The 26,910-nt window shown below is 39.4% G+C and overlaps 2 protein-coding genes and 1 long non-coding RNA gene across 3 annotated transcripts; all 3 read right to left on the bottom strand.

The window, feature by feature from the left end:
• Positions 1-2,089: 2,089 nt before the first annotated feature.
• On the bottom strand, positions 2,090-4,277 carry LOC4326797 (small COPII coat GTPase SAR1A). The gene is made up of 3 exons (XM_015766481.3): positions 3,925-4,277; positions 3,660-3,791; positions 2,090-2,684 (listed from the first exon to the last, which is right to left on the bottom strand). Exons 1-3 carry the CDS (start codon positions 4,051-4,053, stop codon positions 2,364-2,366), a joined length of 582 nt encoding a protein of 193 aa, XP_015621967.1. The 5' UTR covers positions 4,054-4,277; the 3' UTR covers positions 2,090-2,363.
• Positions 4,278-8,497: 4,220 nt separating this feature from the next.
• LOC4326849 (dihydrolipoyl dehydrogenase 1, chloroplastic) lies at positions 8,498-17,885 on the bottom strand. The gene is made up of 15 exons (XM_015769527.3): positions 17,434-17,885; positions 14,859-15,005; positions 14,456-14,590; positions 13,927-14,044; positions 12,339-12,463; positions 11,856-11,981; positions 11,691-11,771; positions 11,138-11,200; positions 10,986-11,060; positions 9,871-9,949; positions 9,661-9,761; positions 9,323-9,436; positions 9,050-9,163; positions 8,911-8,982; positions 8,498-8,827 (listed from the first exon to the last, which is right to left on the bottom strand). Exons 1-15 carry the CDS (start codon positions 17,719-17,721, stop codon positions 8,780-8,782), a joined length of 1,686 nt encoding a protein of 561 aa, XP_015625013.1. The 5' UTR covers positions 17,722-17,885; the 3' UTR covers positions 8,498-8,779.
• Positions 17,886-22,152: 4,267 nt separating this feature from the next.
• On the bottom strand, positions 22,153-25,579 carry LOC4326848 (uncharacterized). The gene is made up of 5 exons (XR_010742751.1): positions 24,620-25,579; positions 24,257-24,324; positions 23,316-23,394; positions 23,122-23,229; positions 22,153-22,582 (listed from the first exon to the last, which is right to left on the bottom strand). It is a non-coding gene; the product is annotated as an uncharacterized lncRNA (long non-coding RNA).
• Positions 25,580-26,910: the final 1,331 nt, after the last annotated feature.

Here is a 26,910-nt window from a genome sequence, read left to right as displayed (position 1 = left end):
ACCTATGGCTAGATCTGATAATAGAGAGTAGAGCGTCAACAACTCGACAATAATGATAACCAAATAGCTAAACGTTTCCAATAGAAAGTTAGAAGTCAATGTTGGAGCACTTGCCACCGCCGCTAAAGAGATGGCTAAATCTAAGTGCCATTAAAATTAGATCATGGCGATGTGCTTAAGGACCGATGACGATGAATGAACAAGGATTTGCAATGGGACCTACAACTAGATTAGTGGTTGTGGTGGTAATGTGCACAAGGAGAAAGAGTGGCAAACCTCTGGTCTTAAATGACATGACAACTTGCAACTTGATATCTTAACTCTTTCAATACTCCAAAGTAATATTCTTGGAAGATATGGACCTAATGAGAAACGGGTGGAGATATGAATTCATCTTTTTTCAATGGCAACTTCATTTTTAGAATGTTCCTCAATGCCCTTTTTTTTTAATTCCTAAAACTTGTTGCCTACCTCCCACTTTGTTTTTTTTTTTGTTATCTTTGGTACTAAGGAATTGACTTTATGCCACCGAGTTTAGTACTCCATCCGTCTCAAAATATAACAACTTCTAACATTCAAAATTTATCCCAGAATATAACAACTTCTTCACCTACAATCTCTTCTCAACCAATCACAATCTTCCACCATTCAAATTCTCCACCAACTTTCTCTTGTCAACCAATCACAACTTTCTTTCGTTTAATTCTACATACCTTCTTAATATCTGTGTCCAAACCTAAAACTCTCTGTATTTTGGGAGGGAGGTAGTAGCTTTTGTTCCCTCCAAAAAGAAATTTTAGTAGCTTTTGTTTAATTATTATTGAGTATATTCACGGTGACAATATACCACTAATTTTACAGGGAACTGATATTATGCTATTGTGGACAGCTTTAGCACCAAGCAGTATATTTAAGTACTCTTCATGGTCGAATTTATTTAGCGTTGGGAAAACTGAGGACCAAATACATTTTACTGAAGTAAGTTATTACCATGAGTAGCATGAGTAACCATTTGTTTTAAATTACATGGTTTGCATTCATATATACTCCCTCCATCCCACAATATGGTATGCTAGAATCGGATTGCATGTATCATACTACTACGAACCTCGTAGTACTAGAATAGGTCTCATTTGATTCTAAATTATTATATTATGAAATAGAAGGAATATACTAGTTAACTAGGATAGTTCTCATCCAATTCTAGGTTTAGGTATGAAAATATATTCAATCATTGATTTGATGAAACTAATTTGTCTATAAACTTAGTCAAACTTAAAAATAGTTTGACTTTAACTAAAATCAAAAACACTTATAACCGGAAACGGAGGGGAAGGTAACCTGAGTTAGACAAGACAACAGTCACTAAACAATGGTCATTGATGAAAGTTGTGTTTGTTAATTATTTGTCTTTCACATTTTCGTGTGGAGAATCGGTTGCAATATTTTTTGCATGTTAGGGTGTTATTTTCTTCATTTGCTTTATTTCTTTTCTTGATTGAGCAATGAGTTTATTATCCATGGTTCGCATTTCAATGCACCAAGGCATTCTTTTGCTTAGGGTTTCCCAAACCGTAGGGGCCGGGGTTACCGCGTGGTAACCGTGAAAAACCGTGCAAAATTTATCAAAAATTCAAATTATTTTTTAATTTTATTTGAATTTAAGGAGGTTACCGCAGTATTTATATTACCGTACCCCCACGGTAAGCCCGGTAACCGCAGTAACCGCGCGGTAACGTAAACCCTGCTTTTGCTCCGTTGATTTGTGCAAATTCTTTTATCAAAAGTGTTACATTTAAAAACATTTGAAATTTCTTTTAAGTTCTAAGTGAAAAACATAGAGATGTTTTCTACGGTAACCATGTTCAAATTTGGGCCAATATAGGCATTTAAACTCGGTAGATCATTTCCTTCTGGAAGAAAAATCGGGAACACACCAACGCCGGGTGCATTGACAGAATAGAAGTCCCCAGCAAACCATAAGGGATGTTCAAAAAAGAAAAGCTGCAGATGTTGTGATAGATGATACAAATGCTGAAATGCATCGCAATGGGAACACATCATGCAGCAATCCATAAGCAAAGCAACATTTAAGAAACCAATAATCTTATAATTCATCATCTTCCAAGTCCTTAGTAAACGCCCTATGGAAAAGCAAAAAAATTTTAGAAGCTCGACATAACAAATGGTTTGAGGCTAAATATCCAACATGGAACATCGTCCCCAATTGTTAAAGCACTGTTTTCTCTTCATACCCTCCATACCGTCATGATGATTGTTGTCGTGAAGAACAACCAACTGAAACAAACGAGAAGGAAAAAAAATCGCTGGGCAGAGTATGCAAGTATGTCTTGACAAGGGATCTACTTGATGTACTGGGAGACCCACTTGAACCCGTCACCATAGCCCATCTTGCGGACAACACTGCACATGAACACTTCGAGGGGCCGGACATTGGATTCACCTAGGCTGACCTTGCCCTTCCCAGTTGTGAAGTTGCTAAGGCCTAGATGATACCGCAGCTCCTCTTCAGAAGCAGCATATGGAATGTCAATCTTGTTGCCAAGGATAAGAAACGGGACAGCTGCCAATGAATCATCAGATAGGAGTGCATCAAGCTCCTTTTTTGACTCAGCAAAACGTTCCTTATCATAAGCATCTACCAAATATACCACAGCATCAACCTGTTTTGAGACAGCAGGGAAAAGTCAAGCAAGAATACAAGGTGGTAGCAGATGGGGAAAAAAGCTTAATAATATCAGAAGAATAAGGACAGAGTCAAAGCAAATGAAACATAGGAAACACCGAAACAGAACACAGGCATCCTCAACAAAACATGCATTCCTACATCTGGGTGCAAATAATGAGAGAACAGCCACGCACTAAACATAGATATATCATGCATGGTCATTGGTCAAGTAATCATATTATAAGAACAGCTAGTATATTAATCATAGAATAGACAACATATCAGACAAGTTGACAGTTCCATGCAAGGGCAAAGACTTGCTAATGCATCACACAAAATCTAAGATGTGCCGTAAATCACATAGTACAGAGAGAGAATCATTTCAGCGGAGAACCATATGAACATACAATGTTAACCAGATACAAAACTAACAAGTGGCACGAGATAAAAGGAAATTTACAACTTTACGTAACATTAGCTGTAAGCTACAGGTGAAGAAAAGAATAATGAGGAATGAATCAATGAAGATTACCACCCATGAAGAAAAGAATACCGTGCAATGAAGATATAGTATTTAAACTAAACCTTTATGCTTTAATCCTTCATCCTTACACTAACACAAAGGCACTTTGAGGTTTTGCAGAAAACAGACAATTAAACCTTTATCAATTATAGCGCAGATACTGGTATGATTTTAACAACTCCATAATTGTGCTACCACCATACCCACAAAACTATTCAAGCTAACATATGCAGGGCTCCTGAAGAATTCCATTACCGGCACAATTCAATTATTCGCATATCCCCTTATAGCCTACGGATGGCAAAATCATTTCGTTTCCTAATTAGACGGACAAAATGGAATACAGAAGCCAGAAAGTTATCACCGTCAACAAACTAGATCTGAGAGACCGAATGCAAACATAAACATGCAATGGAATGGAATAGTTGGAAGAGATTGGCGCGAGACCTTGGCGTAGTAGTCCTTCCAGACGCGGCGGGCGATCTGGTGGCCGCCGAGATCGAAGGCCTTGAACTTGATCTTCCCGATGCTGAGCTCCTCCGACGTCGGGTGCTGCGTCGGCTGGTGCTGCACCAACCTCTGCACCATCCGCCCACGCACGCACGCACGCACAAACACAGACGGATCAGATCCAACGAAAGGGAAATGGATCGGGTCAGATCTGGGGTTGTGGGGGAGGGGAGAGAGATCCGGGCGAAGGGTAGGAGGGTACCTCGTCCTTGAGCATGTGGAGGAGGGTGGTCTTGCCGGCGTTGTCGAGGCCGAGGAAGAGGATCTTGGCCTCCTTCTGCCACAGCCCCAGCGACGCGAGCACGCCGTAGAACCAGTCCCACAGGAACATCTTCTCTCCCCACGCCTCTTCCTCCTCTGTACCGCGCGCCCTCTCCTCTCCTCTCCTCCTCTTTACCTAGTGCAGTTGCTGCTGCTAGCGGCGGCGGCGGCGGCGGCGGAGATCGCCGGATCGATCGAGGGATGGGTGGACGAGAGGGGAGAAGAGAAGACGCGGGTGGATCTGAATCTCTCTCTCTCTATCACCCTGTGTGTCCGCCTATTCTATGCTTGGTTGGGGAGAGGGGAGGAGGGTCGTCAAGGCATTAACTGCTGGGGCGTGAGGATTGAAGTGTGGGTGTGGGCGCCTGCATGTGGGCCCGGCTTCCTCCTAATCCCGATCGACTTCCCCTCAACTAGAAACAGGGAAATGGAGAGAGCATATGGAAGGAAGATATTACATTCTGAGAAAGTTTGCACATGTCACCTGAGAATTTTGGGTATTTAGAAGTATGGTGAAAGATGGCAAGTAAAGTTTGCAAGAATATGAGATCACGCGAAAGTGGAAGAGGTAGCATAATTCGTATCACGGTGCAAAGAGTTGACTTCCTTTTAGCTGCCCCTTCATATTTGTCGTCTTCGAAATTGATAGCAAAAGACGTAACTGACGGACAAATACGGTATCTAAGAATCTAAAATCATATTGGATGGCAAGAAGGAGAAATCGATAAGCGAATTTGGATTTATCGGGATTTAGTGGATAGTACTTGAGTATTTGATTTACCACTAGGTAGACAAAGTCAACTAAACGACAACTTAATGGTTGCATTTTGCTCTATCTTTGATTGCATATGCGAATTGGATTATGATATGATCATAGCCGTTGGACGCCAACAAATACATAGATAGGTGTTTGACATGCTACTCATGACCAACAATTTGAAAACATTCAATGAAAATATATGAGATTTCCACGTCTCTATGAATTATCACGGAGAATAGAGTTTTGAGTTAGGTTGGTACAAAATCACCTAAATTTTATGTGCCATAATAAAAAAAATTGAAAGACAAGCCAATCTACCATGGTTATGCACATTTGAGTGTTTGTTTTATTCTTAGGTGGAAATCTAATTATGTCAATTAACATATAGATTCACGTTGTTGTATATTAAGTGTTTAAGGGATTATGTAAAAAAAAATAGTGTGGCCTTGCGTTAAAGAAAAATAAAATTTGAAAGACTTGTTATGTGCATCATACTATTACCACATTTGACCATATACTATCTTTGGTACTTCCAACAAACAACAAAAATGAGATTGTCTAATATATATCAATGTATGTTGACATAGACCACCCACCATGTGTTGACGAAAAAATCGAACACACTGGCCTGGGAGATCTGCTTAGCTCCTGTGCAGGTCCAAATCTTGATGAGATGCGAGCGTGCTAGTCAGTTTGATCCTGCAACTGACAAGATATGCAAACAGTAGATCAAAATAGCCGATCGGCTGACAAGCCGATGGAGTAGTTCCAGCCGATAGCCGAGAATAGCCAATGCCGATGCCAGCCGATAGCAAAGGGTTTAAGCAATCGGTTATATGTCCAATGTAGATAATGATATAAAGGCAATCGGCTGATGATGATGTAATAAAATAACAATATAATCCAGTATAAACCAATCGGCAAATAATGATATGATAAATAAGCATCGATCCGAAGGTTAAAGCACATATCGGCTGGAGGTCCAATGTCATGAAATCCACAAGATTAGATAAACAGTAAAACCTTTGTTGCGATAGGCTAAATCCAATATGTATGCAATCCTTGTAAGCCGATGCAACGTCCAGATAACTCATCGGCTGAAACCCCGATGAAACCCTTATTGGCTGTCAAAAAGCAGGCTAGAGATTATGGTTCTAAGCACGACTTAGTAGATCAAACTTAACTGATGCAGCACTAAGTATGAAAAGAAACATAATATCTAGACAATCAAGCCGTTGACTGATTTTCAGAGTGGTAGATGCCTAGGCTAATCTAATCTAGCAAGGCGATTTAGCCGATAACGGCAAAAACCCTAAAGCGAGAGACAGCCGATAGAGCTAAATTGAGATGCTAGGACTAGATTAACATAGACATATGATAAATAGCTAAGCAAATATATTATCCAAACTAGAGTAATCCAAGAGGTCGAATGTACTGATGCAGCCTTGAACGACGCCGACGTAGACGATACAATTGCCTAGACCGACGGAACATTGGACTTATCCCTTCGCCGGAGATCGAAGACGATGCAACCCCGCGTCTAGTGCCAAGTTCCGCCGGAACGTAAAAACAAAAGTAGAAGTAAAAAGGGTGGCGATGCGCCGAATTGTATTGATCGTGAGATAAATTGCATAGACCCCGGTGTACATATTTATACCCATGGGTTGATACAAGTCCTTGTCGGACAAGAAAGAAACATTCCTAAAGATAAAAGGAAAAGATAAAGTCCTTATAGGACACTAAACACACTTTTCTAAAGATAAAATGATACTAACAAACTATTCCTAATTAATAGATAACTTGTCATGCCGCATTCTCTTTGAACTCGGTCTCTTCTGGATAAGCTTCCTTTAGTAGATCAATTTCCTTAACCGAATATAGCAAGAATCCGACAACCGACGACTTGACAATTCTCATCGGCTAATCTCAGGACTTCGAAGCCGATGTTGACTCTAAGCCGATGACTACTCCAGGCTTACCAAATTTCACTGTTAACACCATGGTGCATCTTGTACTCCTAGCCAAGCTCTTTAATGCAAACACAGCACAATAGCACAAATAGCATTGGTGTTACAATGTTGTGTTCATGCCATCGCAAATCGCACTGGCTCTCCCTAGTTTGGAATTTGGAGGAAAATATCATCACTATTGAAAAGGGTAATGCAAACTACTTATACATATAAAGTTGTCCCTGCCAAAAAATATATATTATTGTTGTAAACTCTCATATGACCGATCAAATATATATGATTAGTACTTAGAAGGGAATGAGTTAGGGGTTCTCAAGTTGTGCCAATGTAAACTCATCCCCCGTTATAAAATATAAGTTCAGCTAGCATTTAAAATTTATATAAAAAATATAATCACTTCTATATAACTAATTGTCCCAACCTCACCGCATTAAATAAGGGGATATCGTATTCTTTTCTAGAAATGCTTATATTTTAGAACGGAGAGAATAATTTTTTTAGTGTTTTTTTTTCTAGATAGGATGTTTGAATAGTTAATTGCACAATTTTAAGAAGGGGATTTAAAAATATATTGCATATGGATGATTTTGTTTTGCATAAAACAAAGTTAGCCTATATTTGAATAAGAAACAATTAACTTTGTTTTTTTAAGTTACTAATCACAAAGAGTTAAAAAAAAGTTTGTTTTTAGTATTTGTTCTACGGGGAAAAAAGCACCTTAACATTTATTTTATAAATCTCAATTGGTTTTCGAAAAAAGATGTCTATGCTATAAATTATTCCAATTTTGACATAGCTCAAAACACCCCATTCGCATCCACCAGAGTCATTCAAAATCCTTTCATAGCCACCTATATCATATCGTGTGTTATCTTTTGAGGGTAGAATGGCGATGTGGATTTCCACCCGATTGTTAAATGGAAAATGGAAGAGTTGATACTCGATACACATATCAAATCTGATGATGGCAAAGGGGAAATTTAGTGCGATACCCATATCAAATAGTGGAAGGGGTGATTTGAGGATGTATAATTTATTTTGAGGTCTAAGTTTTAATAAGATCTTCTAACCTACATGCAGTCCCACCATCACCCTGCATGCTTTTTTTTTTCTTTGGGTCAGTTTGGTCTTAGTCTTGTGTTTTTGGTCAGTTCGGTCAGAAAAGAAAAGTGAAGACTGAATTTTAACACAAAAAATATCAGGAATGGCAAAAATATCAGGAATGGCAAATTTGGTCTCGGTATCAGTCCTGACCGAAATTCAGCAATAGTTTCATATATGCAAAAAAATAATCATAGAAATTTTCAACATAAAAATTACAAAAAAAAATGCAAGCACTTCTGTGTAAAGACATTTATTGGGTTGCATGCCTAGAAAGAATAGGGATGTGAAAATTAGAATTTAATTCTATTGAGCTTAGTGGATTATATATTGCATTTGGATTTTTTTAATTCGATCTTTTCGGTTAACCGAGGAAACTAACCGAATTGACCGAACAAAATTCAGTCTCTCACCGCATAGGACTAAATTGATAACAGAATTTCTTGGTCTCGGTTCGGTTTTTTTTTTTTTTTTTTTTTTGCCACCACTAGCTCCAGGAATGCCTTTCAAAACTTCATTGCTCTGTTTATTGAACTTACCTGTTCAACCACAACTATAGAAGCATTTCCATCATGCCTTGGCCTGTTGATGCTGCTCCAAAGCAAGCAAGAGTAGGTGTTTGTCGGATAGAAAACTGAGCAAGCTAATCAAGCTACTATTAGACAGGGGAAAAGACGACGACATGTGAAAGCACTGTACGGATGAACTCTACATAAGCTGCAAAACTGTTATGTATATGTGATACATCATACATAGAACGACGCAGTAGTTCCTCTCTTTTCCGCGGTAACTAGATATCTCAGCACTAACTGGTGGATCTCATCAGTAGTTCCTCTCTTTTTCCGCAGTAATTAGATATCTCAGCACTAACTGGTGGATCTCATCAGGAATTACCGAATTACACTTGCCAGTAACTAGGAATCAAGGACATCCAAGAGGGGGGCTATCCCAGATGATGTTCCTCTCTAGGCTGCGACGGGCTCATTTACGGAATGAGGAACACCTGCATTAACCTGAAAAGAGGCATATCACGTACAGTTGACTATATTATTGGTGCAAATAATTACAAAACAACAATGACAAATAATGTATATACCTTGGCAGCTTTGAAGAGCTCATCCAGAACCTCAGACAAAGTTGGGTGTGCATGAACAGCAAACTTGATGTCCTGGGGGATGTAAACAGCGTTGAGCAAATGCAATCCATTCATAAACAATAAAATGCTCGTCACTTACTTGTACACGAGTTCCGAGGGCAATGGCGTTTGATGCCTCGTGGATGAGGTCAGCAGCATGCAAACCTAATATGTGAACTCCAAGAATTTCTCCAGTGTCAGGCCGGTAAATCATCTGTAGCAAAAGTAGAGTTCATGTCTCATCATTTTCAAGTTCCAAGGATAGATTTCCTCTTTAGCATTAGTCTGACTACAGTATTCATTGCAAGGATCCAATGTGATTATAAGAAACAGTTTAGGTCTAGAATACAATAAGGTGGAAAAGTAGAATCACCTTAGCAAGTCCATCTCCTTCATTCTCAGCCAGAGCCTTCGTGTTTGCCTTGAAGCTGGTCTTAACAACACTTATCTCAAATCCTTCCTTATCAGCCTTTTCTCTCGCTTGTGGCTGTAAATTTTACTAGGAACTTAATTTACGAATTATTAAGAATGTGGTTACTGTCCTAAAGCACAGTAGATGAAGAGTTGCTTTAGCATGGATAAAATACAATACATTTATCCCTTTCAAAAGGTTGCATGCTCATTTCATATTTATTGATCTAGTTACCCCTATGTTGAGCAGAAGGGGTTAAGACTTAAGACTCTTAGATGGGAGTAGTAATTTTGACTTACCTCTGTTAGCCCAACCATACTAATCTCCGGATGAGTGAAACAGGCAGCCGGGATGCTTAGATGATTTAGGATGTTGTCTTTCCCAGAGATTCGCTCAACAACTATATTCAGACAAGAAATTAGTTATCAAAGAACTACACTAGTTCAAAGCAAAACCCGAAATATGCGCTGAAGTACAATAAAACAGTGAACAAATTATTCTGTATCTACCTGAGATTCCTTGTGCACTGGCAGCATGAGCCAGCATGAGTTTGCCATTGGCATCTCCAATACAATACAAATTTGGAACCTGCATAGTAATATATGTTCATATCAAAGGAAGTGATGATGATCCAAAGATATCTTAACTAATGAAAAGTGAAACCCAACATGCAACTAGAATGTGCCACATCATCCAATGAATATTAGCCATCGGATTCACTAAATAACAAAAAAGCTAGAACCAATTTTTGACCATAGGATGAAACTCAAGTAGTAAAAAATATAGGGTGTTCCAGACCCTTCTAGCAGGCAAGAAGAACTACAAGCTTGAGATGATAGAAAGGTATTACAATTTACAAATAGAGATATAATTGCTTACTCTAATCAAAGCACAGTGTATATAAGGAGACAAAGTGATTACAGGTGGACGCATGGAGCTTAGTGTAGAGAGGAGATGCGATTCTATTTTTACACTTAGTCATATAATAAATTGTATAATGTATAAATCGATTATTTGCTTATATTTATATTACAAATACGCCTTCAAATTCAGATAATCACAAAGTAAAATGTGTAAACATGGTACTCTAAATTCTACAGATTTAATTAAATATGAGTATTCCTAACCCTAAGAACACTCAACATTGTGTATCTATACAAGTGTGTATATCCATGTGATTAATTTAATTTATATCAACTAATTAGGTTTCAAACAAATTCACATGTTTCATACGTTTTGAATAACTAATTATTTAATTTCATATTATCGTTAATATATTTTCTTCCACACCATCCATAACATGATGGCTATAGTCGCACAAATGAGTGACTTAATACACTAGTATTAATTACCAAGGAATAAAACAGTAATATGGTGTATTACAGTCCTTGTGTAATCAAATGGATCTCATTAGAGTCCGTGTATGCACAATTATTATGGCTTGTCACATGGAAATAACATCAATAGTCATCAAAGAATTGCATATATCATTTGATGTTTTAGTAATTTCTATTAACACATATTAGGAAGATTATTAGCCAAAGGTGTGCATTGGTAGTTGTGCCAATGTCTAAAATGGCAAGCAACAAAGAATGTATTGTAGGTAGTATGCAACTTAACGTACCGCATTGCCATCTGCGTCCATAACTTGCATCCGCTCATCAACAGGAACAAAACCGCGTTGTGTAACAACGTTGACCTGAGAATCAATGGTATTTTATATGTAACTATAACAATTTTCATATAATTACAGAAGCAAATATTTCGTGTGCTCACATTTTCCAAGCCAAGCCCTTTGGTGAACGGTGCCCTTCCGGTAGCTATGAGAGCTGCATCCACCTGCAAACACAAAATCCCACCTTTTCAAATGAAATTGAGTCATGTAATAAAATAGCACCCATGAGCTAGATAATGATTGCAACGAGATACTGAAGAAATGACTTTAAAAATGCTTGCATTGACTGTAATTCTCAAAATATGACACTCGTAAAGATTGCTCATGAAGTCACAGAAATATCAGAAAATATTTTTGACTACAAGTTTAACAATTCATCACCAGCGATTCTGGTATAACAGTTTGATCTACACTGGCAGGCTAACAATGATGCATTTGATAACAGTGTGGACAGCAACTTTTCAATAGTTCGCGGACTTCATTCAGCTTTCTTTTGTCGAATACACATGAGACTGACTTCATTCAGCTCAAGACAACAGACTAGTACAAATAGTCAAAGCTTTTAAATCCTACCCTGAAAATGCATGTCTTAACAATCTTTTAACAAGAAGAGCACAAAGCCTACAGTAAAAACAAGATTATCCAATATATTACCTCAAGTGTTTCCTTGTGTTCCTTTGTCTTAGCATCAATTAACTCAATCAACACGGGTTTACCATCCTTTGCTGGGGTAATCTAGAGATATGGATGTTGCAAGGTTACAATAGTGTCAAAAGATTTCATATTATGGAGAAAGCTTGAGTTGAATCTCAAGGTAACCTTGCTCGCAAAGACCCCAGTATGATAGTCAATTTTACGAGGATTGATAAGAATCCTTTGGGCCAATTTTGCAATCTCAGGATCAAAACCAGGCATCAACTGATCAAGTGCTTCAACAAAAGTAACCTGTCCAAGTGAAATTTAGGTAAATACAGGTGAAATATCATCAGATGACAACAGGCCTTAATCATAAAACAGCATAGATGGTTAATTAGAATTTAACATGCAATTAGTGTTCGCACTTCACAATTATATCATATATGTATGAAGAATATAAATGTGTAATCGCTAGTTTTAAGTCATTGTTAACATAGAAGTAGAGTATTATTCATCTGTTTAACGTGTATTACAACATTGCATGCAAACATGCCTATTTCATAATTAAGCCAAGAAAAGACACTTGCAGAACATGTATGCACCCAAAACATGTCTGTTTCTATGCATGTGTTAGAAAATGATGCATCTTAGGAACTGTTCATGTACCTCACTTCCCAGAGCCGTGTATACATCACTGAATTCCAGTCCAATGTAACCGCTTCCCACGATAGCAATCCAGTCAGGAACTGACTCAAGTTTTAGTGCATGATCACTAGTAAATACGGTTTTACCTGCATAAAACCATTCAGCGAGCTCTGTAAGAACTAGTGAATGTGCATATGCAACACATATTTTCCTGAATAATATATGTAAATGGTATTAGAAAGGAGCTATAGACGTGGATCATATAATTTTCATGGTTAATTCATTTGTATCTCTGGTCTCAAAAAAAAAATTCATTTGTATCTCTTTGTATGTTAAGTAGTTTGCTCCTATAGTGTATGAACTGAAAATGCTAAAAGATTACAGGAGTACCAGAAGATGTGACACCCATTAAAAAATTGCGATGTAGTGGCGCAAGAAATTATGTACTCCATGGTGGAATCATGTCAAGAATTATTATAGATGACCAAAAATTGCTACCCATCATTAACACCTCAAATTCTAGTAATGGAGGGTCCCTACATTAATTGCATATTGAGGTTTTCTCTTATCCTTGGAGAGGTATATACTTCCTCATCACTTAAGAGATACCTCTCCATGAAGGGAGGTACCGAAACTAATGTCACAAATAGAGTAGAATTGGGAATCCATCTTTGTATTTATTCTTGAATTTTCTTCCATCTTCAAGAGGTTTAGGTAACTACCTCCTTACTAACACTATGAGGTATATACATTTTTGTACCTCCCAAGTACCAGCAAAGTCTTTGTCATTGTCGATCGTACACTTTTGTTATAATTAGTACTTCAACTGGTTAAATTTTTTTACTGCCTACTTCAACTGGTTAAATTTTTTTACTGCCTAAGGATGGGAGAAAACCTTTGGTACAAGTGATTATAGGGTAATGATCTAATTTTAATTTTCAGCCCTCCAATTGAAAGGTGCTTTGTATCATCTATCTTAGTGGCCCAATTTTAAAATAATCCCTTTTCTATTAGTGTAGTTCGTAGAAAGAAGAAAACCAAGATGTAACCACAAATATACTGTAGCTGCAATACACAATATCCACGTGGAGCATTGCAATTTCAGAGCAATTATGAGCACTTGTGCGTATATGGCTATATGCTCAATCACCATAGTTACAGTGTCAAATCTCAACCTATAGCAACAACAGTAGAAGGGAAACAGATTTCTCATGTAGTTATTCAGGTTTCTCATGTAGTTATTCAGTTATTCCCAACGTTCTTGGTTGATTAATTGAAAAACAAAGAAGATGATGTAAATAGGTACTAGCAGTGAACACTCCTTGCCGGCAGACTAATACCATATAACAGGATGCAGTACAACATATGTAAGACCATATAGGTTTAAGTGATTGTGACCACTTTGATGAAGAACTTATCAAGCAGGGTGGGATCCTCAGATAAGGGGTTGTGACTATTGGAGCCCTACCTACACTAATCTTAGGTGAATATGGAACGGAAATTATCTCAGGCATGCCTTGATGATAGTTCCTATTGTAAATCATTCTTTTTTACTTCAGTAGGTTAACTACGTTGAAGATACAAAGTTGCAAAGAGAAACAGTAATTACCATCTATTTCGATGCCATTGGGGACAAAAGGAACAGACCCCGTTGCAATAATGATATTTCTGGCAGTGATTTCATTGTCAGGAAAACCAACTTTTCCATATCTCACTTTTTGTTTTCCCTGCACACATCAGAATGGCCACATTTTAATTGCTGTAACTCAAATGCTTACAATGCACAATACGGTTAGCACTCCTTACAGTACATCACATACATTTACTCTAACAACAGTCTTTTTAATGAATAATATAACTATAAAAGAATTGACAACTCCTACGTCTGAGCCCTTCTTAAGTAACTTTAGTCATAATGGTGTTAAGAGTCCTTTGACAATTAGGGAGGGACCTACTTTTATGTCACAGGGTAAATTCATGTAATTCAATCAAGAATGATCTTGGCCACTAAGAATTGCAAGAAGTGATGTTTATATACAAAATAAAATATGTCAATGCTCACTCTTGCAACATATGCAACACCCATAATAATAAATTGTCTGCTTTCATGACAAACAAGGGAGATATAGATGACCTACCACAATGGTGCCAAAACCAGTCAATATATCCACACCCAAAGCTTTCATCGAATTAGTCAAGTTGCTACGAATTTTAGAGGCCAGATTATTTGCATGATCTGCAACAGCCTGCCTATCATATCCAGCTGTTGAAACCTGTTACAAATATGATAAATGATTAGCAAAGTTAGGGGCCATAAAAAACATGCTTATAGTTAAAGGTCCATGAACAAAAGGAGGTTCTTGGTTTGATATTGGCATCTTGACTATTTTTGGAAGAGCCAAGAGAAAGAAAGTTATTTGCATAGAGTTAGATGAGCTCAATATTAATTTTCTAAATATTACACTAAATTGCCATGATGACAGACTGAACTATTTTCAGTACATCAACTAATCCACAGAAATCTTCTGATTAATATATCACCTGTAGACCCAACGATTTCATGTGGTGTTCATCTTGAAGTTCCCTCATCCGACCGCTGACAGCAAGAAGTGCCTTCGACGGAACACAACCTCTGTTCACACAAGTCCCACCTACAACATCCCCCTCAATTATGGCAGTTTTCAGACCCTGCATGAGTACATTTTCACATATTCATTACAATGCTTCCTGAAATCTTCAATAGTTCAATTGTTTGCAGTCCAGAAAAAGCTCAGTATCCAAAATATGGGAATTTGCACCGTTTCATGGATCCATCATCAATTTACTCAAAGAATAGATTGCAGAACTCTAGCAAGGAATTGATTGAGTCAAAGGTATCCACTGGCATCATAGGTATCTGTAGCATTTATTGGAACATTACAGACTAACTCAGCACTAATACTGCAGCCATCAAAACTAGCAAAGCAATACACATTCCTGAAATATAAAAGTGGAATGCTTGACTATGGTAACAATATGCATAATTCTGAATTATATAACCAAGGTTATCATTCATCATGGTTAACTAACAGAAAATGGAGATAAACAATGAAATATCGAATAGGTCTTACTTATATTCAAGGAAAATAAGAAAAACTGATGAGTAATCATCAAGATATGCCAATTTAGAATCCATGAAAAACATAATCAATCTTCACCACCTTGTGAGCAGTATATATCAAAAGAATTCGGGAGAATTGCATATTTGCCACTACTTTTACCCCCTAACTCGAAATAGTCATTATAAAATCATGAATTGCAAATTTACCACTAAAAACAGTGTGCGCAGATTCCGTATGCCATTGCCGTTCCAATTTGTACGAGTGGGAGGATAAAAATAATTCATGAAATTAAATTAAAAAACATGGCAACATGATAAGACCATGTTGCCCTTGCCAGATTCGACCTTATCCGCTTTGTTCCCCAACTCTACCGCATCAGAAACATCCGCTCGAACTCCTCTCCTATCCTCTCCCACGACGAACCCTACAAGCCCAATCCTCTTATCCCTTCATTCAAATTAGGAGCAAATCAACCAAAAATCGGTCGCTTTGGAGTAGCAGATGCCAATGGAAGAGGTGCAGATAGATTTTGGTGAGTAGGGCAGCAAGGCAAGTAGCGGCTTGGGGGCGACGGCTGCAGCGAGCGGCTCCGTCGGGCAACGTCAGGCTGCGGCGTGCGGCTGCGGCAGGAGTTAACGTCGATTGCGGCGCTTGCGGCGGCTTGGGGCGACGACTGCAACGGGCTGCGGAAGGTGTCGGCGTTGACTGCCGAGGGCTGCAGCGTCGGCTGCTTCAGGCTGCTTCGATCTACTAGAATATTTCTCTTTTTTTTTTGCTTATCCCGTAGGAATGGCCGAGGCTTCTTGACAGCCATTATTAGGGTTGAGTCTTATTTCACCGCATCGTTTTTGGGTCAAAGGATATATGTTAAGGGAAACAATGTCAAAAATTCTATCGAATATTGCTCTTGCTTGTTCTTCATCATTTTGACTATGTTCTTGCTTTTGCCTCAAACAATGACAAGGGCATCCTTGTCCTAATTTTCATGAAAACCAGCCATCTAACGGTGTTAGTCTAAGCTGTTAGTTCAGTGGCAGTTATGTTGGGTTCAAACTGTTTTTGATGGCAAATTTGAAATTACAGGTTTTTTAGTGCTAGATCCACAATACCTGTTCAATCCAGTGGCAAATATGCAATTGACCCAAAGAATTCAGCACGCCAATAGCCCCAATAATGCTAGAATTTCTAGTATGGAACTACCAGAAAATCCTCAAATTTTACCACCTACATTAGGTAGATCCGTAGATGTAGTCAATCAAAATTATATTCAATTCCTAAACATCTCGAGACAGGTATTTTAGCACACTAGTGAATAAATCCACTTAACATGTTGCACTAAGCCGCGTAAAATGCAAAATGCTGTCAACCACATTTCATATGCCTTGAAACGAAACCATAACATTTGACAATTTTTAGCACCACGCACACTTGTTGCAATTTTATGTTTCTGGTTTCCTTTTTCCGGGTATCATTTTCATGCTATGACATTTTTAAAGGGAAATCCATGCTACAACATTGAACTTCCATTACTAGTTACTACAGCATTGCTATTAGAAGTTTTAAAGTACCACATCAGGAAATAGTTTCTTAGGACAATCTAATTATAGTAGTATGTCCTAAAATTAGCAACCGGATCACACTTTTTCTCAACATGCTAGACTCTAGTTTCGAGTTCCCCGGCAGGAAAAAAATAAGATGCACGGTATGTCTTCTCAAATTATAGGCACAGCAGACCTGCAGCTTCTTCCTTATCCAAAACCAATCACCGGGTTTATTATGCATGGATAGCAATAAAAGGCCTACGGTTTATCATTGCTTGTCCTATATAGAGAAACCCTCCTCCAATCCAAACAAATTTCGAGCTTCGGCGACGGCACCAACATTCCTCAGTTCACATTTGATAGGAACTGTAGATCACGACTAGCATAGTACCATGATGGCACGACGAAATGCATCCACCATAAACACACAAACCCCGAGCAAATCTAGCAGCTCGGGAGGGGTGCGAAGCATACCTTCTCGACGGCGTGGAGAGCTGCGCCGTGCCCGCCGACGCCCGCCCCAATGATCACGAGGTCGTAGTCGAACCCGCCGCTCCCGGCCGCACCATTCCCAGTAGCCGCCGCCGCCTTCCGCGGCGTGGCGGCCGCTCGCGGCGGGGCCCGCAGCGAGCGGAGCCCGAGGGCCTCGCGGCGGAGGCCGCAGAAGCGGAGCTCCGCCGGCCGGATCGCGCCTGGCCGGGCGCCGCCGACCGCCGCGGCGGCGGTGGCGGCGGCGGAGAGCGAGATAGCCGTGGAGTACATGGCGGCGAGGTGAGCGCGTGGGGGGCGACGCTGGTGGTGTACAGGGTGGCAGTTGCTAGGCGGGGTCAAGTTGAGGGTTGAGGGGAGGGAGGCGGAGGAGGAGGCGTTGAGGGCGTGTGGGTGTTGGGTTTTGGAGACGACGGGGCGGAGGATTCGAAGTTGCCGAGGGAGAGTGAAGAAGGGATGATGATTGATGAAGGCTGACCGGAATACTGGATGCAGATGCCAGATTGCCACGTAGGAGTAGGCAGGGTCAACAGAAAAGGAGAAAATACTCTTTCTTTTTTCAATTATTTTCCAGAAAAAAAATGGTCGAGTTTAAAATCATTGAGTCAGGGGAGAATGATACTACCGTGTAATTTAATATTGTATATAGATCCAGGGCCGGTCCTGACTTTTCAGGCCCCGGTGCGAAACTAAATATAGAGGCGTTTATTGTTGACGGGGATACTCGTAGATCGGATATAGAGGGTATTGAGGTACGCTGGTACGAGGATCTACGTAATACGACATCAAGCAGATAGAAAACAAAGATTGTACTGGTTCAGGCCCCTTGATAGGTGATAGCCCTAATCCAGTTGATATGGAATTATATGATGGAAATCACAGATTACAAAGGGAATAGTGGAAATCAATAGTACCGACGAGATCGTAATCGAGCAGGTCCGACTAGATCTTCCGACGACTTGGCTCCTGCAGGCTCCGACTTCGTAGGCTGTGGTGGATGTGTTGGCTCTGAGATTCGATGCCTTAGGTCCTCCCGGGGGTCCCTTTTATACCGCAGGTCAGTTGGTTTCCAAGTAGAACTCGGAGACATCGGACCCTGCACGATACAATGACGACCCAGTTCTGTCCGAGTAGGACTCCTTCCATCTGTGAACTCCATGATGAGTTTCCTTAATGTACGCCGAAAACATCCGTATACGCGCAGGTATACAATATCGACATGTGACGTATATCGAGGGGTAGAGGGTATACCTTACCCGTAACCCTGACACTATCATATATACGATATAATAATAATCAATAGATACATATACTGAATTATTGTCATAAATATTTAAATTGCATTCATAAATAATATTTGTATAGGAAACATTGAATATGTTACCTCGAAAATTTTTTCTGATATTTCTAGCTGCAAAGTAAGTGATAATGGTACCAATATCAATTTCATCCAATAATTTCTTCTCAGTGCATAAAGTTGCCAAGCCATTTAACCTTTTCTTTTTTTCCTTTTTCTCGCTACTTCCTCGATGACATGGACTGATAATTAAAAAAAGATTATTGTAGTGATTTAACTCATATTACACTGCAAAATTATAAATTTAAATTTAAAATCTTACCAATTAATTGATGACAAGCATCCGGTGTGCATGTTAAATAAGTCGGGAACACAATAGTGCAGCCAGGGTCTTCGTTCGTCCAACTCTAGGAGCAACATCAACTGAATTAATTAAATAATTAACCAAACATCCAATCTTTTATGGGAACAACTGCAACAGAATCAATTTTTCACATGTACTTAGCGATGGCAATTGGGATTTTGGGATTTGGGAAATTGACTCACTCACCTGAACACAAAACATACCGCAGCGAAGCAATCCGTAAGCGGCAAGGCGGCAAGCTGCACTGCAAGAAGCGGCGGCTGTGGCCTGCGGGCTTGTGTCAGCGGACGGCGATGGCGCGATATCACGACTCGCATGAGGAGGAGATGAGGGGTTAGGGTGTGGGCGGCACTGCAGCAATCTCGCTACTCAATCGCGTCTTCTGATTTTCTCTCTTTCTGTTCGCTTTCTTTGCGCGAGGCCGAGGGGCCGAGGTTGCATCAGAAGGGGGAGGGGGGAGGTGGAGCCCCTACGATCTGGGGGCCCAGAGCGGCCGCACCTCTCGCCCCCTCCAGGGCCGTCCATGTATAGATCAGAACTTAACGGTATTAGATATAAATTTTGTACGCATAGGATATCCATATTTCTCAGAATTATTATAACATGTTATTATTTTTTTAAGCGAACTTGGTTTTCCAAAGGCATAAAAGCGGATTGTGTTTGATAATTTATCAAGTTGGATGAGCTGAAGGGGGGAAGGAAATTGAGGTGAGAAAAACAGTTTGTTTGACGATGATGACTCATCGTATAACCATTGAAATAATTATTGTTTTTAATTCTGTATGTATCTTTTTCTCATAATATGTCATGTTCTCTCCTTAATATGGTAATTAAATCATGGATAATTGATTTAGTTTGCTTTGTATCCCCTAGTTTTGGTCACTACATGTTGTTTTTGTCTTGGATAATAGTTCTTTTTTTTTACTTTTGATAATTTAGCATTCGATTTTGCTATATATTTGTCGAAAAAATTTTCCGCAAAAATTTGACAGATGTAATTACAGTACAATCGTAGTGTAATTACACTGTAACTATAGTGTAACTTATATGTAACTTTCAAAAATCTCTCCGTAACATATTATTTCGGTAAAATGGTGGTCGTGGGAACAAATTATTTCATATATGTGTGTGCTATGATTTGTTTTCTTCCTCACCAAAACAAATCTTGTAATAGATCTAACGATTTAAAATTATGTGAAACTTACATATAAGTTACACTGTAGTTACATGCAAGTTACAGTATAATTACATATAAGTTACAGTGTAATTACACTACAATTATACTATAATTACATCTGTCAAATTTTTGGGAAAAAATTTGTCGACAAATGTATAGGTAGTCCCTTTAGCATTTATAGTATTGTATATTAGCACCGACTTCCATTATTTATTCATATCAAAGTATACTGACTTTAGCCACTTTTACATACTTGAAAGCTAAAAAGTTGGAGGTGTTCATAATGTGCTCTAGCACCTGCCACGGTAAACAATTTCATGCAACTAGATATATATTAAAATGAGTGTTGTTTGCACTATGAGAATTGCATCCTTTGTAGTATGTGCATATCTCTGGTTGGTTGATTTGAGTTCCATTACATGTACTTGGATTTTTGTTGCAATGTGTAGACATATGTTAGTTTCTAAAAGCAAATTATGATACTCCTATCCTCATATCAACACGGGGATAACTATCAGTTTCTATGTAACTTTAGGTTGGCAAATGATGAAACGAAGCTATGTCTTTGTCCTAAAACGCTTAAATGCCATCCAATGGTTTTGGTGTGTATCGAGCCCTCTAACAAACCTAATCCAACCTGGAGGCATAGATGGTGGTGGTTGTTATAGTACCAAATAGCAATACTAGACATTGCAATGTCGGTTAATTTAGTTGTAGAAAAGCTTAGGTGTTATCGTGATAAGATAGAAACCAACAGTTACGGTCTAGAGTATAGTCGTTGATGTTAATAAGTACTAATCGTGACGAAAATTGTAGTATTTCTTGTGCCTATTCATCAGTGGGAAAAATTATGTTAGTCCTATTGCAATTATTCATAAGTTGTAAACAACATGAGCTGCAAAAGTACTACTCCAGCCGTTTGATATTTTAAGTCATTTTGGCTTTTTGCTAGTCAAACTTTTTTAAGATTTGACTAAACTTATAAAAAGGTTTAGTAACATATGCAAAATCAAATTAGTTTTATTAAATGTAACATTGGATATATTTTTATAATATATTTGTTTTCTATTTAAAATGATGTTATATTTTTCTACAAGCTTAGTCAAACTTAAAAGTTCGACTAGGAAAATAGTCAAAGCGATTCCTAATACGAGGCGGAGGAAGTATAACAAAAGATAACTATTATAGAATGCTATTTGCCATTAGATGTTCGATCCATCGAAGCCGCTAATTTTCAAATAGAGAAAGTTTCATTCCATTACCCTTGTGTCCTCCTTCTTTGTTTCTTCTTTTATATTTTAATGATACTGTAGGTGACCTTTGCATGGACAAAAGGGCTATCACCATATTTTAAACACATGGTCGACAAAGGCTAAATATTAACTTAATAACAAACAAGGTTCAAACCCAGATCACTCATAAGCAGTATTATCAGTTTTCGCAAAAAAAAACTATGAAATCAAAACAAATTTTGTCAAAACTTTCAAATCCTTGTTCGATTTTTTTAACTATTGGGAAACCAAGTGGTTTTTGTTATCAAGATGGCCACAAAAACCAGGTCTATTTTCGTTGGTATCGTGAACCTTGACCTAATCTTTTAACAACTTTACTTACACAAATACTCTCTTCGGACGGAAATATTTGACATTATGGACCAACGAAATGACTTGCGTAGTATCTTTTGGCTATAGGAAATGACATTTAAAACCGATTAGAGTGAGTAGTCAATTATACTCCACTAGTTAGCGTGCACGTGCAAAGCATGTCATGAGCTAAATATGAATTAAGTTTAATATATTGCAAGTGATTATTATAGAATATCATAAGATTTTCAACTTTCCAAGTCACTTACATAATACACAACAATTAATCAAATATCTTTTATCATATATGCAATTTACATGTAAAGTTTCCTTTACAATAACTCTAATTCAACTTATATATTAAGCTCAAAAGTAAAGAGAGATCAGAGGTTACACCCCAGCAAACCAAATTTCATGAGTGCATAATAATAGACGAGTGCACCTAAATACATGATTGTCGTTACTACATATGCAAGCCTAGAAATCTACTGACTTCCGTGCTGGCACATTTCTTTGATGGACACCAAACAATTGAGTAAGGTATGGACACGTTATGCATAGAAGCCTTCCTCAGTTTCCTCTTCTACAAACAATCGTGTACGTCACCTGTAACTTCTAGCAGTACAGAAGACAGACTTAACAATTTCCTTTGTATTAATTCTTTACTTGGTGCTTAGCAATCACCCGTAGAGTCTACCTGAATCTCTTGCGATCTAAAACAAAATTCATGGGCATCACAGTTCAACGAAAGATCATGAACAAATGTAGAAGAAATAAAATTTAGATAGGTTGTGACTAAAACAACAAAATCTTGCAGAGAATCACAATAATATCTGAAATAATCATAACATCAAATTTCATAGAACCACAGTTAAATTCAATCAATCTTCTGGTGATTGGGATGTCAGTCTTGACAATCTTTAAATCTAACACGACTTATCAATTTACAATAAGTGGCATAAAAAGGTATCTAATCAACTCTATAAAATTCTTCATCCAGGATGTTATAGATAAATGAAAGAACTGTTCAAAGTATGACGCCATGTACTGGAATAAAAACCAAACAATTTCTATACTTGATGTCTAATGTCATGATTTTAGCTAGTACATGCAGCTTTAGAGTAAGAGAAAGAGCTCAGAACTTAATGGTCATTTGTAAAGAAATCTGAATTTCAACATCATAGTTTCTACAAAAATGTACAGTGTCATTTAAGTTTTACAGAAACAAATCCAGAGCAAGTACAACTCAAACCTCGTAATAGGATGTTGTCCAATAAATCCAGCTTGGTTCTTAGGATCCACAACAGCTTGAACTGATGTATGGGAATAAATTCAGACCAACAGCTTGAATAATTTGAACCTGTAAGTAAATAGTAAAGCTAATGTTCATATTCACTAAAATGATACTGAAGTATAATTTTGTACTATTTATGGAAAAATAATTACCTATAAATTAACAATAGCACCGCAATGAATAGTGGATCTGGCATGTACCTCCTTTCAATCTTCTAGTAGAAAATCAATACTGGATATGAGAAACAGTGCATAAATATGAGAAACAGGTTTGTATAATCAATTGTGGAGTTGCAAAAAAAAAAACCAAGATCAACCAATGACTATGTAATGTAATTTTAATTTGACAATTTATATGAATTCGGGGTAAATAGTACTTTTGGTGATGCTGGGCGAAGTACATGTAAAATAGCAACACCCCTCTGTTTGAAAAACTGTACAAAGGTATCGATGACATTCTCACCAGTTCACCCAAAAAAATCGCAAGATACACAAAGGTGGCCTGAATGTATAAATTTTCACTGATCAGGACTCATGAGGACACAATAACACATTAGAATTAGAAAGAGCTATAATCATGTTCAGTGGTGCCGGCCCGGCGAAAAATAATCATGTTCAGTGGCAGTCATCAATATATAGAAAACAGTACTAATTGGGGAAGGCAACTAATTTTAGGAGTAATTACCATAGTATAATTACAAGGATGGCTCCATTCACGTAGCATGTTTTAAAAGCAGAGCCACTTAGAAGTACCTATATGCCACGGCAATTTAGATCTAATTTCTGCACATTCATAGTTCCATTTGCAAAATTTGTGATCAGAAAGTGGTCTACCTAGGTGAATACATCATCCAACTTTTAGTATCAATAAGGATAAATTATCCGAAGGATGGCTCTGGACGTTTTTACTAACAATCTCCACCCTTGAAACAACTTCTAGTCTAAGAACATTCTTTCACTCTAATGACTCATATTTGTTGTTAGCGGTGCATAACTCAATCTTGTAGTAACAGTATAGTTTTTTCTTTTTTTTTTTGCTATCAAGGGATGCATTTAAATTTAACAGTATAACATGGACGATTATCGGTAGGTACCTGCTTCCAAATTTCAGGTAATCACCAAACCTTCATTATCATGTAAGCAATGGATTCTAGAATCCCATCTGTAGAACAGAAAAGGTTTCTCAAAAAATTTAGTTCAGGCCCAACCTGCAGTTCCTGAGTTATCATATAACAGATTGATTACTAATAGTTTCAACACAAACTGGCTGCGAAAGGGCTAAAATAGAAAGCTCAGAGCACATATGAAACAGGTTGACACTATATTATCGTGTTCATGTGTTGATGCTATATTATTACGCAAGCATGCATATACGGAAATCTTGTGGTGTTCGTCTTTGGGAGGAAGCAAAGAATCCAGAATTAGCAAATTCGTAACAGGTAAAACAAAACACAGACCTCCTAATTTCGAGCAGCAGAGTTCCTCGATCACTGTTGCCGTAGGTCCGGGAAGCTCCTGTAAGTCACCCATGAGGTCGATCTGCGTTCACCGGGACTCTAGGAGGACAGCCGTTGTGTTGGAGGCCGGACGGTGCAGTCGTATGAGCCATGGAGGACAGCCGTCGGGGTTCCTGCTCATGGTGGTGACGCCGTGGACTCGGAGTGCGCTGCCCCCTGCCGAGCCCGTCATGCGAAGCGCCTCCTGGAACTGCCCAGCCCCCGTCGTGGCCGAAATCGACCAGAACAACCCGCCTCGATCCTCCAGGTTGCACGGCGCGGGCGGCAGGTTGTTTTTTTTATTTTTCTTTTAAGGTCTGCCTCGGCCGCGCCGCCGCGCAGCCGAGTCTGGTTGCCGCCGCGCCGTCGCCTGCGCCGACACGCCCGGCCGCTGCCTCGCCGACGTCTTGGCCTCCCCGCCGAGTGGCCGCGCCGTCACCCACGCCATATGCGCGGCATCGCCGTCTCCGCCCGACCCAAGCCACCATGGCGCCGGGCCGAGCGCCGACGTGCGATCACCCCAGCGGCCGCGTCGTCTCGACCGAGTCGGCCGCCGCCTTGTGGTCCCTCCTCTGCTTCCCCATCCACCGATGCACCACTTCTCCACTGCTCCCATCGCCATGCCGCCACACGACGTCGACGCCACGCCAAGCCGCCCGGCCGCGCCGCCGCGCTCGGCCGCCACCCAGTCGCCGCGCGCCATCTCCGCTCTCCCTCTCTTGCGCGTGAGGATAAGAGAGGAACGAGAGAGAGCAGGAAGAGATGAGACCGCGCGCGAGAGAGAGGACAGACCTCCTCGGACGGCGGCGGCTGGTTTCACCGCCAGCGGTGAAGGGGGAGGGTGCGGTGGGGACGGCGGTAGCGACGAGATGGGGAGTACGACGGCGATGGGCGATTGCTCCGCTGCAGCGATGGGGGGATGGAGGAGCCGACGGGAGTTAGCGCGATGGAAAAGGAGTGGGACGACGGGCGCTAATCCATTTTGCTAACCCCGCTGCTAATTATCTGTTAATCCATATACTAAACAACTGGTGCTTTTTATATTAGTCTAGATGACAGATGGGTCCTGAGTGATAGTAGATCTGAAGGATTGCATGATTGAGGATGAACTCGTACTTTTTAGATTAGTATAGATATAGATAAGCACTAACTAGTACTTCATAAGCACTAACTGGGCAGGGTGATTCAAGAAACTACAACCAACATATTTGTTATCTTGTGTTTTATTAAAGCAAAAGGAGGGTGCACTAATCATCTCATCTTCTTTTAAAAGGAAATGAGTAATAATTCAATTTTTCATAAGTGGTAATCCCTCTGTTCAAGTTTGATCTTCATATTTTAGCCTGAAACACAGACCAAGAACAGTAAACGTACTTATCATCTTTCTAATACTCCCTCCGTACTCGAATTAGAAATCGTCTTGGGTGTCGCTCACGTTTTCGCAAAGGATGTTGTGGTACACTCGGAGGATAGGGGGTGGATGTGTTTGCCCCTACGCGTGCATGCTCGCCGTCCGCAGTAATCAAGCGCATTAATCGCGCCTATTCGTTACACTCGCCAGGACTCTGTTCAGCAAATCAGCGCTCGCATCGCCTCGCTATGCACGCTCGATTTGACCGTGCAAAATAGAAAAAACAATGCATCAGCGAAGGGATTCGAAGCCTGCCCTCATGCCTCAAGGCGCGGCTGCCTAACCAATCTAGCTACGAACAATTCTTGTTCAAGGAAACCCGCAGCCTTATTTAATAAGGGCAAACATGTAAGAATACCCCTTAATTAATGAGTCATTGGTAAGCACAATCATGTCCAAAACGTCTTCTACTACAAGTACGGAGGGAGTATATTTCAGGCCAAAGAGCCATCATGGCTATCATAAGAGCAAGGCTAATAGCATAGCCCGCTACTGGCTAATAGCCCATAGCTAAAGCCACAACTACTAGTACAATAGATTATCCATTGGCTGACTACATCTCATAATCAAATAATTAATTATAACATGCACATATCAATGTATATAATCAAGAGTGAATTGTATCCTTGTAGCTATTTGTGTTGTGAGAGATAAACTTTTTGTTCACCAAACACCAAGATAATATCATAGATCATACCAGCCAAGTTTTTTGTACGTAGTATAAAAAAATACAAAGCACTAGTGTTTCATGGGCAAGAAGAGATCGCGAGGAAGGAGTAGATTTCCTAGCTGGTTTTTGTTGAAACGATGTGGCGTCTGAGTTTTTCACGGCCGAATTTTT

The sequence above is a fragment of the Oryza sativa genome, chromosome 1 (assembly GCF_034140825.1).
Source record: "Oryza sativa Japonica Group chromosome 1, ASM3414082v1".
In the NCBI taxonomy this organism is placed as follows: Eukaryota; Viridiplantae; Streptophyta; class Magnoliopsida; order Poales; family Poaceae; genus Oryza; species Oryza sativa.
Note: the sequence above shows the minus strand (reverse complement) of the source record. Positions and strands in the feature narration are given on the sequence as shown.

Excerpts from the sequence above, each read along its gene's own strand:
- LOC4326849 (XM_015769527.3), bottom strand. The coding sequence starts at position 17,721 with ATGTACTCCACGGCTATCTCGCTCTCCGCCGCCGCCACCGCCGCCGCG. Across the intron at positions 12,464-13,926 it reads CAATGGCATCGAAATAGATG|GTAAAACCGTATTTACTAGT; the intron begins GTAATTACTGTT and ends GGTTTTATGCAG. Across the intron at positions 9,762-9,870 it reads CAGTGCACAAGGAATCTCAG|TTGTTGAGCGAATCTCTGGG; the intron begins GTAGATACAGAA and ends GTCTGAATATAG.
- LOC4326797 (XM_015766481.3), bottom strand. The coding sequence starts at position 4,053 with ATGTTCCTGTGGGACTGGTTCTACGGCGTGCTCGCGTCGCTGGGGCTG. Across the intron at positions 3,792-3,924 it reads TCCACATGCTCAAGGACGAG|AGGTTGGTGCAGCACCAGCC; the intron begins GTACCCTCCTAC and ends CGGATGGTGCAG. Across the intron at positions 2,685-3,659 it reads GGAAGGACTACTACGCCAAG|GTTGATGCTGTGGTATATTT; the intron begins GTCTCGCGCCAA and ends GTCTCAAAACAG.